The following is a 12,656-nucleotide window of genomic DNA, read 5'->3' on the forward strand; positions in this document are numbered from 1 at the left end:
CTCCCATCACTGAGTTAACTAAAAAAGGAGAGTTTGAGTGGGGAGAAAGTGCTCAAAATGCTTTTGAAAAGATGAAAAACATGCTTTGTACTGCTCCAATACTTGTGCTTCCAGATTTTAACAAGGTGTTTGAGGTGGAGTGTGATGCAAGTGGGGTTGGAATAGGGGCTGTCCTAATACAAGACAAAAGGCCTGTGAGTTACTTTAGTGAGAAATTAAATGGAGCTAAGATGAACTACTCTACTTACGACCGTGAGTTTTATGCCATAGTTAGAGCTCTTGATCATTGGTCCCATTACTTAAGGCCAAAACCATTTGTTCTTCATTCAGATCATGAGGCTTTAAAGTTCATACATGGGCAACAAAAGTTAAACAAGAGGCATGCAAAATGGGTAGAGTTTCTTCAATCGTTTTCCTTTAGTTCCAAGTATAAAGATGGGAAGAGTAATGTTGTGGCCGATGCTTTATCGCGTCGCACTTACTTACTTTCTATGGTGGATGCAAAAATTATGGGTTTTGAACAACTCAAAGAGTGTTATAAAGATGATCCTGATTTTGATGGTGAATTTGAAAAACAAACAAAAGATTATGTTGAGCAAGATGGTTATCTTTTCAAGGGAAACAAGTTATGTGTGCCAAAGGGTGGTGTTAGAGAACTATTGGTGAGAGAAGCTCATAGTGGAGGTTTAGCTGGACACTTTGGGGTACAAAAAACACTTGACATTCTGGGTGAGCATTTCTATTGGCCAAGAATGATCAAAGATGTTTCTTTAGTGGTGAAGAGATGTGCAACATGTCAGAAGGCAAAAGGGCATTTCACAAAAGGGTTGTATACTCCTTTACCAGTTCCTGATGTTCCTTGGGAAAGTGTTAGCATGGATTTTATTGTTGGGCTGCCTCGAACTCAAAGGGGTAGAGATAGCATTATGGTGGTGGTAGATAGATTTTCTAAAATGGCTCATTTTGTAGCTTGTAATAAAACTGATGATGCTGTAAAAGTGGCTGAATTGTACTTCAAGGAAATCGTCAAACTTCATGGCATTCCTCGGAGTATAGTTTCAGATAGGGACTCCAAGTTTTTAAGTCACTTTTGGAGGACTCTATGGAAGTTCGTTGGTACCAAGTTGTTATTTAGCACCTCTCATCATCCCCAAACTGATGGGCAAACCGAGGTGACAAATAGAACTTTGGGTGCTTTGTTACGTGGTCTTGTGAGCAAAACGCAGAAAGATTGGGATGTGAAACTAGCCCATGCGGAGTTTGCTTACAATAGGGCTCATTCTTTGACTACTTCTCGTTCTCCTTTTGAAGTAGTTTATGGAGTGAATCCATTTGTACCCATTGATTTGATTCCTTTGGTAAGGGGCGATATGGTTGAAAGGGATGCAAAAAAAGAGGGTGGAAACATTTCAAAAAACCTGTGAGCAAGTGAAGAAAAAATTCGAGGAGATGAATAAAAAATACCAAGAGAGAGCCAACAAAAAAAGAAAACAACCCATATTTTACCCTGGGGATTTGGTGTGGTTACATTTAAGAAAGGAGAGATTTCCCAAACTTCGAAAAAATAAACTTATGCCAAGATCCGATGGTCCATTCAAAATTCTTGAAAGGGTAAATGATAGCGCATATAAAATTGAACTCCCTGATGAGTTGATGGGTGTAAGTGCTACTTTCAATGTGGGGGATTTGTCACCATATTTGGATGATTCAAGTTTGAGGACAAACTCTTCAAAAGAAGGAGGAAATGATCCAAGATCGAGTGTTCATGAGCCCGTTGCTTTAATTCTTGAGAAACTCGGGTTTAATTCTTTTTTTCGCAAACCAGAATTTGTCACATGCTTAGTATGGAATAACAAATAAATGGTACAAAAGAGCAAGGGTGGCATCAATATGCAATGTTGGTCCAGAATATTAATTTTAATTTTTATTTTTGAGTTTTTGGGGCTGATTTTCATTAGTATAAGGGGGGATGAACTTAGTTTCTAGAAATCAGCAAGTTCATTGTATTTGCTAGAGAAATTTTGATACATGAACTCTAATTAATTCATGAATTTGTTGACCAACAAAGGGGGATGTATTGACTGAAATAGGGGATGTATTTGAATGCTTCTAGAATCTTGTATTCACCCTATATAAAGGAATGTATTGTAATCAAAAAAATTCAGATTTTGTTTCAGAATATAAACCTTGAGTTTTATGCATTGTTTTTTCTTCTTGTGTTTGTCCAAAGAAATAGTAATTTCAATTATCACTTTGAGTTTGTCTTGAGTGTTAATTCTTAGGAGAGATTGAGTGTGTCTTGTCTCTAGCCTAAAACCCCAAATCATTGAGTTTGTTCTTGTGATTTGGCTCTTATCAATATTCTTCTACTATTCTTTCTTATCTACTCTTTTAAATCAGAAACTTTTAAATCTAAGTGTGTTCTTCCTAATCACACTTACATCAACTATTGTTGACTTTTATTCTTGTAGGTATTTTGCAGATAGCCAGCAGATACCACAACCAAAAGAGGAACTTGGAATGAATAGCATAGAGGAAAAGGCATGATGCAATACAACCACAAACAAAGGCACTAAGCATGATAGGCTGCAGGATGGTACCCTGATGAAGAAGCATTTGAACCTACTGCACAGCCATGGGATCTCAAAGACTTTCAACTTGGATGATTCAATAAAGCATGAGAGCAACGCAGAATTGAGGACAATTCTGTTTAAAGAAGGAGGGATTGATGCAATTATGAATAGCTCGCAATTTAACAAACAAAAAGAGCATAATTGCATCATGACATTGAAGAAAACCATCGAACCTCCAAGCACTAAGTCCACTAAACTTGCTGGCCGTTATTTGTATGAGGGAGATCGTCTCCAAATAGGACTGAGCATCATCATGAAAGCATGGCCAGGTAATGAGAAGGCAAGAGAAGACCTGCCAGCAAGCTACAAGCAAAACAGAAACCCATACAAAAGCGCACAAACAGCAGAACAACAAATACATCAAACCGCCTGCCAGCTCACCTTGCAAGCGATGGCGAGACTAACCTGGTGCACGTTGGAGCATGAGAACCCAAGGGTTATCATCTTTGGACATGGAATATTAAGCCAAGACTTAGAGCTAGCACGGAGTGTCCGTACGGAACCCACAAGAGCAGCTCCAAGGTCACGTGTTCGCCAGCTGTTTGATAGTGGCTGATTTCAGAACACCAACATGACGACCAGCCCACCTTGCGAGCATTGCAACGTTTAGCTTGGTGTGTGTATGAGCGTGGGACTTCGAGGAATGGCATCTCTAGACATGGGAGAAGAGGTCAAGACTCAAGGAGCACACAGAGAGTCCCCACAAGGCCCATGGGAACAGCTGCAAGGTCCCACACTCGCCAGTTTCTGGACACGGGCTGAAGTCAGAATACTTAGGCTATTTTCATGTTTTTGTTTTGCTTTATTTTGCACGTGTTTGTAATAATAGGCACGGGGTAGTTTAGTTTGTTAAAACCCCAACTAGCCGTTAGACTTTGCTCTATAAAAAGGGCATGATCATTGTAATATGGACTCAGTTTTCAGATTTGTTAATGAAGTATTCATTCAAGTAATTGGTGCAATTACAAACTTGAGTATTGCCTTTGTGAGTGAAGCAAGGGAAGTATTCAATCAATTCCACGAGGGTTAAGAGAGTGAATCTTAATCTCGAGTGTGAGGACGAGGCCAAGGACTGAGTGAAGGTCCATTTGTCTCCATCCACGACGAAGAACCATCCCCGAAGATTGTTCTTGTCACCCTTCTGTTTTCACAAAACAGAAGGTTTATTGTTCATTGTGTACGTGCATAGTGTTCTTGATCTTATTCTTGAAGGCATTAAGGGGGTTCTTGGATCATTCCACCCCGTACATGCATCAATGACTGGCCCTCCTTTATCTTGTTCCACCGTCTTCCTGGTGCACTATTAGTAAAACCCTTGGCCCTTGGTGGCTTGGCCCATGTGGTGAGATGCCATTCCACCCTCCTTCCTGGTCCAAGTACCTCCGGTCTGAACTCAGGCGGTTCACTAAGGTTAGTTGTTTGACAGATAGCTCTGTTCCTTTGTTTTTGGGTCCTGTCTGTTCTGTTGTGTCCTTGATGCTGATTTTCGTGGTGTATTGGGCTTCCTTGCCTTGGTCACTTGTTCTTGGGTCCATGAGTGATTGTTGAGGAGTATCCACGGGAGTCCCTTGTGTCCCACGTGCATTTGGCGTAGATGCCAAGTCCAATGTACTGTCTTGTCTATGCATGTCCCTTGTAGGAGTCTTAACCCTTGATACTATATTTGTATCAACTCCTCCCTCTTGGGAGAGAATTGTCCTCAATTCTTGTCCAGGTTTATGTAGGGTTAGGTCTCCTATGTTGAAGGTATGGGAGATGTTGTACTCGGCTGGTAGTTGGACTTCAAATGCATTTTTGCCAAACTGCTTTGTCACTGGAAAAGGACCTATGGCTCTTGGCATGAGCTTGTTCTTTCTGAGGTGTGGGAATCTTTCCTTTCTGAGGTACACCCACACTAGATCCCCCTCCTTGATAGGCTGCCTCATCTTCAGGTTTTTGTCTGCTTGTTGCTTATACTTTGAGTTGGTGGTCTCCAAATTGTCTCGTACTTGCTTGTGTACTGCTTCCATTTGTTTAATCATCTCTTCTGCTTCCATGCTCTTGCTGTCACATACAGGTAGATCAATAAGAGATACAGGAAGTAAAGGGTTAGTGCCATAAACACATTCAAATGGTGAAAATTTTGTAGCATGACTAGGTGCCCTGTTATATGCAAACTCAGCATGACAAAGCTTTAAATCCCATTCTTTAATATTCTTGTTTATTAAGTGATACAAATATGGTATCAAAGACTCGGAACAGCACCAAGGGCCTGAAGGAACAAGACAGTGCATTGGACTTGTCACCTACGCCAAATGCACATATAACACGAAGGGCTCCCATAGATACTCCTCAACAATCACTTATGGGCCTAAAAACAACTAGCAAGCCCAAGGAAGCCAAGAACATCACAAGGAACAGCAACCAAGCTCCAACAGGACAGACAGACTCCAAGAACAGAGCCACAGAGCTACCTAGCGAACAACTGACCTTGGTGAACCGCCTGAGTTCAGACCGGGATCACTTAGACCGGAAGGAGGGCTGGAATGGCATCTCTCTACATGGGCCAAGCCACCAAGGGCCAAGGGTCTTACTAATAGTGCACCAGGAAGACAGTAGAGCAAGCTAAATGAAGCCTGGTCATCGATTTGTAAAAATCAGAAATTTAGCTAAGTGTTGAAGCCTTTCTGTTTGTTTCTGTTTGAGTCTTAGCCACGTGTATTTTGTTAGTTAATTGTAACGGCTAGTTTAGGATGCAAAGCCTATAAATACATGGGCTCTCTCTGTAATAAAACACGCTTGTACATTGATTTGAGTTGCAATAGCATTCGAGGTATTTTCAGAAAAAGGATTTTTCTGAACTTTGAAGTTTGTTTACAAACTTCTTCAAGGGGTTGCGGAGCAGCCTTTTGGCCGGAGGGAAGTCTTATCACGGAGTGGTTTGAGTTCTCAAAGGCACCTAGCAATCAAGGCTTCATAGCCCTTGCATTGTGTCCTATCCTAGTCCATTCGTAGAACACGGTTAAGGTTTCTGTTCACCTTCATCAGAAAAACAAGAAACCCTTTCTTGGCATGTTTGTGTGAGTCAGTGTGTTGTCCATTGGATTTCTGAGTGTGAGTGTTCCCTTGATTAAGATAGCTAGGCCATTTTGATCCTTGCACTACAAAGAACGATTTCCACCCTCAAACACGCATCAACTTGGTATCAGAGCCCAGCCACGAATTGGGCAAAGATAGCACATATTGAGTTTCTGAGGAAAGAGGTTTCATTATTTCTGGGCATTTCAAAGGCAGCAGCATTGGGCGATTTTGAGGCATCGTGGAATTTTTCAATCAATCATTGAATTCACGACATTCAGGGAGTGATCTTCCTATTTCATTTTCATTGTCATTCATTTGTTTGTCATTAATTCGTATTGTCATACACAGAACATTTAATAAATTTCTGAAATTGGGATTCTTGCATTTTCGTTTTTCGCATACATTTCATAATCATCATTTTCGTGCATTGCTGGTATCATAGCTGTCTCTGGTCGAGTGGATATGACCATGGAGGAAAGATTTGGGATGTTAGAGGAAAGTATGAGGTTAGTCATACAAAATTTGAATCAGTTAAGGATTGACCATCAACAAGATAGAACACAAAACCCTAATTTGCGACCCTACGAGGATAGAACTATTAAGATTGATATACCTAAATTTGACGGCCAATCTTATGATCCAGGAAGGTACCTAGAATGGGAGGATAGAATGGATAACTATTTTGAATTCAAGAATACACCCCCAGACCAACAATACAAGCTAGCCAAGATCAAATTGACGAAATCAGCCGCTATATGGTTAGAGGGACTTCAAAAGCGTAGAGTCAGGGAGGAAAGGGGTAGGATTAACTCATGGACCAAGCTCAAGAAACACATGAAAAGGAAATATGTTCCTACCTCATACAAAAAGCAGCAGTACATCCAACTAAATGCCATGAAACAGGGAACAAAATCTGTGGATGAGTATAGAAATGAGTGGGAAAGGTTGTATGTGCTTTGTGACCCCCATGAAACTGAAGAGATGAGAGTGGGAAGGTTCATAGCTGGGCTGAGGGAGGAAATCAGGGATAGGCTGATGACTACACCTGACCTCACAGTGCACATAGCCAGTTTGCTGGCTGTGGAGATTGAGAGACAAATCAATAGGGCAGCCCACTCCCAAAACAGAGGCACAAGGACCTACACCCCTAGGAATACGAGCACCATCCCTGCACCTAAGAGAGACACTTCCAGCAGTGGGATAAAGGTTAACACCACTAGAGGGGACCCCACTACCAACCCTAAGGATGTGGTCTGTTTCAAATGTAATGGGAGGGGCCATTACAAAAGAGACTGCCCTAATGCAAGAGCCTTCACCATGAGGGAATGGAATGAAATCAGACAGGACACAAGACCAAAGAAAATCTTGGTAGCCAAAAATGGGCAGGAAGAGGAGATGTACCCCCCAAATTTGAGTGATGATGAGGAAAACTTACAGAGGTTTGAGGGGAGCACTGAAGAGGATGAAGATGAAGAGCTGGAGAGAGTGTTGCCTGAGGAGGAGCACCTGAGTCTGGTCATTAGAAGGAGCTTTCACACCACACCCTTAGCTAAGAGATCAGACCAGAGGGAAAATATATTCCAAACCAAGTGCAAGATACAGGGGAAAGTGTGTGATCTTATTATTGACAGTGGGAGTGAGTCCAACTGTGTGAGCAGGCAATTAGTGACCGAGCTGAATCTAGATACCAAGCCTCACCCTCACCCTTATAAGATGAAGTGGCTTGACAACAAAGCAAGTGGGTCAGTAAGCAAGCAGTGCTTAGTGAGCTTAGCCTTAGGGACTTATGTTGATGAAGTGATGTGTGATGTCTTAGACATGGATGCTTGCCATTTATTGCTTGGGAGACCTTGGCAATATGACAAAAAGACTACCCACAATGGCTACACCAACACTTACACCCTCAAACATAATGGGAAAAAGAAGGAGTTGATTCCCCTGCCCCCACACAGGGCTATTCCCCCTAAACCAGTTAAGGCACCTATACATCTGATGACTAGAAAGGAATGTGAGAAGGAGATTGAAAGCAGAGAGGAGCTATACTTGTTGATCATGAAGGAAATACAAAATCAGCCCTCAATACCCCCTGAGCTACAGAGTCTGCTTGAACAATTTAAGGATGTTTTTCCCAGTGACTTACCACCTGGCCTTCCCCCTGTGAGAGGCATAGAGCACCAGATTGACCTTGTTCCAGGAGCTAGCCTACCTAATAAGCCTGCCTACAGATCCAACCCCAAGGAAACTGAGGAATTACAGAGACAGGTCAATGAGCTAATACAAAGAGGCTATGTTAGGGAGAGTTTAAGCCCATGTGCTGTACCTACCCTGTTAGTGCCAAAGAAAGATGGCACATGGAGAATGTGCATTGATAGCCGTAGCATGAACAACATAACCATCAAGTATAGGTTCCCTATTCCCAGGATTGATGACATTATAGATGAATTGGGAGGCTCAGAATGGTTTAGCAAGGTAGACCTAAGAAGTGGGTACCATCAGATTAGAATGAAAACAGGGGATGAGTGGAAAACTGCTTTCAAAACCAAGTATGGGCTTTATGAGTGGCTGGTGATGCCCTTTGGTTTGACTGGAGCCCCAAGCACTTTCATGAGGCTGATGAATGAGGTGCTTAGACCCTTCTTAGGGAAGTTCATTGTAGTCTACCTGGATGATATACTTGTTTACAGCAAGGGAGTCACAGAACACCTAGATCACTTACAACAATTATTTGAAGTATTAAGGAAACAGAGGCTGTATGCCAAGCTTGAAAAATGTAGTTTCCTCCTACCTGAAGTGAGCTTTCTAGGTTACATTATAGGGAAGGAAGGAGTAAGAGTTGACCCTGCCAAGGTCCAGGCTATACAAGAATGGCCTACACCCACCACCTTGACACAGGTGAGATCATTTCATGGCTTAGCTTCCTTCTACAGAAGGTTCATAAGGAACTTCAGCTCTGTTTTAGCACCTGTAACAGAGTGTACCAAACAGGGGAGGTTTGAATGGACCCCTGCTGCTCAAAGGGCTTTTGAAACCCTCAAGGAGATGATGTGTAAGGCCCCCATCTTGAAGCTTCCTGATTTTACCAAACCATTTGAGTTGGAATGTGATGCTAGTGGGGTAGGAATTGGGGCTGTGCTTGTGCAGGAAGGGAGCCCTATTGCCTTTTTCAGTGAGAAATTGAATCACAGCAGACTAAATTACTCCACATATGACAAGGAATTTTATGCCATTATTAGGGCTTTTGAGCATTGGTCCCATTACTTGAGGATACAACCATTTGTCTTGCACACAGACCATGAATCTTTAAAGCATATCAATAGTCAACACAAACTGAACAGTAGGCATGCTAGATGGGTGGAGTTCATGCAGACATTTGATTTTTCAACTAAGTATAAAGCAGGGAAAACCAACATTATAGCTGATGCCCTCAGTAGGAAGTATCAATTGCTTGGGATAGTAGGATCCAGAATATTAGGTTTTGAATTCATCAAGGATCACTACTCTGCTTGTTCTGATTTTTCTGAAATTTATCAACTATGCACAGAGAAGCCTCAAGGCTTATTCAGTATTCACCAAGGCTTCCTTTTTAAAGGAAACAGGCTGTGCATACCTAAGCTTCCCCTAAGATCTGTTTTAGTGAAGGAAGTGCATGAAGGTAGCATTGGAGGCCATTTTGGAATACAAAAGACCTTAGATATGCTTGCAAAGCACTTTTATTGGCCTAAAATGCTTGGCACAGTAGGGAAACATATCCTCAGATGTGAGCCTTGCCTTAAGGCAAAGGTAACTTTTCACAAGGGAGAATATATTCCCTTACCTATTGCACAAAGGCCTTGGGAACACATAAGCATGGACTTTGTGATGGCTCTTCCTAAAACTAAAAGAGGAAAGGATGCTATCTTGGTGGTTGTTGACAGATTTTCTAAGATGTCTCATTTTATTGCATGCACTAAGATAGATGATGCACAACATATTGCAAAATTGTTCTTTGCTGAAATTGTGAGATTGCATGGCATACCCAAAACTATTGTTTCAGACAGAGACAGTAAGTTCCTAAGCCATTTTTGGAGGAGTTTGTGGAAGATGTTGGGCACTAAACTATTGTTTAGTACCGCCTACCACCCACAAACGGATGGCCAAACAGAAGTCACTAACAGGACACTAGGCACTCTGCTCAGAATTTTGGTAAAGGATAACATTAGGGAATGGGACTTAAAGCTTTGTCATGCTGAATTTGCATATAACAGAGCACCCAGTCATGCTACCAAATTCACACCATTTGAATGTGTTTATGGCATCAACCCTTTACTTCCTGTATCTCTCATTAATTTACCTATGTGTGACAGCAAAGGAATAGGAGCTGAGGAGATGATCAAGCAAATGGAAGCAGTACACAAGCAAGTGCATGATAACCTGGAAAGCACAAGCGCAAAGTATAAAAAGAAAGCAGACAAGCACATGAGAATCAAACAAGCCATCAAAGAATGAGATCTTGTATGGGTATACCTGAGGAAAGAAAGATTCCCCCAGCTCAGGAAGAACAAATTGACGCCCAGAGCCATAGGCCCTTACCCAGTAAAAAAGAAATATGGGGATAATGCATTTGAAGTTCAGATCCCAGCAGAGTACAATATCTCCCACACATTCAACGTAGGAGACTTGACTCTATATGAACCTGCACAAGAATTGAGGACAATTCTCTCCCAAGAGGGAGGAGTTGATACAAATATGGTATCAAAGACTCGGAACAGCACCAAGGGCCTGAAGGAACAAGACAGTGCATTGGACTTGTCACCTACGCCAAATGCACATATAACACGAAGGGCTCCCATAGATACTCCTCAACAATCACTTATGGGCCTAAAAACAACTAGCAAGGCCAAGGAAGCCAAGAACATCACAAGGAACAGCAACCAAGCTCCAACAGGACAGACAGACTCCAAGAACAGAGCCATAGAGCTACCTAGCGAACAGCTGACCTTGGTGAACCGCCTGAGTTCAGACCGGGATCACTTAGACCGGAAGGAGGGCTGGAATGGCATCTCTCTACATGGGCCAAGCCACCAAGGGCCAAGGGTCTTACTAATAGAGCACCAGGAAGACAGTAGAGCAAGCTAAATGAAGCCTGGTCATCGATTTGTAAAAATCAGAAATTTAGCTAAGTGTTGAAGCCTTTCTGTTTGTTTCTGTTTGAGTCTTAGCCACGTGTATTTTGTTAGTTAATTGTAACGGCTAGTTTAGGATGCAAAGCCTATAAATACATGGGCTCTCTCTGTAATAAAACACGCTTGTACATTGATTTGAGTTGCAATAGCATTCGAGGTATTTTCAGAAAAAGGATTTTTCTGAACTTTGAAGTTTGTTTACAAACTTCTTCAAGGGGTTGCGGAGCAGCCTTTTGGCCGGAGGGAAGTCTTATCACGGAGTGGTTTGAGTTCTCAAAGGCACCTAGCAATCAAGGCTTCATAGCCCTTGAATTGTGTCCTATCCTAGTCCATTCGTAGAACACGGTTAAGGTTTCTGTTCACCTTCATCAGAAAAACAAGAAACCCTTTCTTGGCATGTTTGTGTGAGTCAGTGTGTTGTCCATTGGATTTCTGAGTGTGAGTGTTCCCTTGATTAAGATAGCTAGGCCATTTTGATCCTTGCACTACAAAGAACGATTTCCACCCTCAAACACGCATCATTAAGGACCTGAGCAGGGTGCCCAAGGTTCTATTGGTCACCTCTGTTTGGCCATCCGTTTGTGGATGGTAAGCAGTACTAAACAATAGCTTAGAGCCTACCATCTTCCACAAGCTTTTCCAAAAATAGCTGAGGAACTTACTGTCCCTATCTGAAATAATGGTTTTTGGTATGCCATGCAACCTAACTACTTCAGCAAAGAACAGCCTTGCAATGCTTTGGGCATCATCCACCTTAGTGCAGGCTATAAAGTGAGACATCTTTGAAAATCTATCTACAACCACCATGATGGCATCTTTGCCTCTCTTTGTCCTTGGTAAAGCCACTATAAAATCCATGCTAATATGCTCCCAAGGCTTGTGTGCAACAGGTAGGGGTAAGTATTCTCCTTTATGAAAGGTTACTTTGGCCTTGAGACAAGTCTCACATTTCAGAATGTGTTTTCCTACTGTGCCAAGCATTTTAGGCTAGTAGAAGTGCTTAGCTAGCATGTCTAATGTCTTTTGGATCCCAAAATGGCCTGCTATGCTATCTTCATGTACTTCCTTCACTAAAACAGATCTTAGGGGAAGCTTAGGTATGCACAACTTATTTCCTTTAAAAAGGAAGCCTTGGTGAACACTGAATAAGCCTTGAGGCTTGTCTTTACATGACTGATAAATTTCAGCAAAATCAGGGCAAATAGAGTACTGATCCTTTATGAATTCAAAGCCTAATATTCTAGATCCTACTATCCCAAGTAAACTGTACTTCCTACTGAGGGCATCAGCTATAATATTGGTTTTTCCTACTTTATACTTGGCTGAAAAATCAAAAGTTTGCATAAATTCGACCCATCGAGCATGTCTGCTGTTTAGCTTCTGTTGGCTGTTTATGTGCTTTAGGGATTCATGGTCTGTGTGCAAGACAAATGGTTGTATCCTGAGGTAATGGGACCAGTGTTCAAAAGCCCTAACAATGGCATAAAATTCCTTATCATACGTGGAATAATTCAATCTGCTGAAAAAAGCAATAGGTCTTCCTTCCTGCACCAACACAGCCCCAATTATTCCTACCCCACTAGCATCACATTCCAACTCAAATGGCTTGGTAAAGTCAGGTAGCTTTAAGATGGGTGCCTTACACATCATCTCCTTGAGGGTTTCAAAAGCTCTTTGAGCAGCAGGGGTCCATTCAAACCTTCCCTGTTTGGTACACTCTGTTACAGGAGCTAAAACAGAGCTAAAATTCCTTATGAACCTTCTGCAGAAGGAGGCTAAACCATGAAATGATCTCACCTGT

At 41.9% G+C, this 12,656-nt stretch overlaps 1 protein-coding gene across 1 annotated transcript; it reads right to left on the reverse strand.

Annotated features, from left to right (window-relative positions):
* Positions 1-3,904: 3,904 nt before the first annotated feature.
* Positions 3,905-4,669, reverse strand: LOC130828735 (uncharacterized). The gene has a single exon (XM_057694695.1). The coding sequence runs from the start codon at positions 4,667-4,669 to the stop codon at positions 3,905-3,907; it is 765 nt and encodes a 254-aa protein (XP_057550678.1).
* Between the last annotated feature and the right edge of the window lie 7,987 nt (positions 4,670-12,656).

This window comes from Amaranthus tricolor, chromosome 12 (genome assembly GCF_026212465.1).
Source record: "Amaranthus tricolor cultivar Red isolate AtriRed21 chromosome 12, ASM2621246v1, whole genome shotgun sequence".
In the NCBI taxonomy this organism is placed as follows: Eukaryota; Viridiplantae; Streptophyta; class Magnoliopsida; order Caryophyllales; family Amaranthaceae; genus Amaranthus; species Amaranthus tricolor.

Excerpts from the sequence above, each read along its gene's own strand:
- LOC130828735 (XM_057694695.1), bottom strand. The coding sequence starts at position 4,669 with ATGGAAGCAGAAGAGATGATTAAACAAATGGAAGCAGTACACAAGCAA.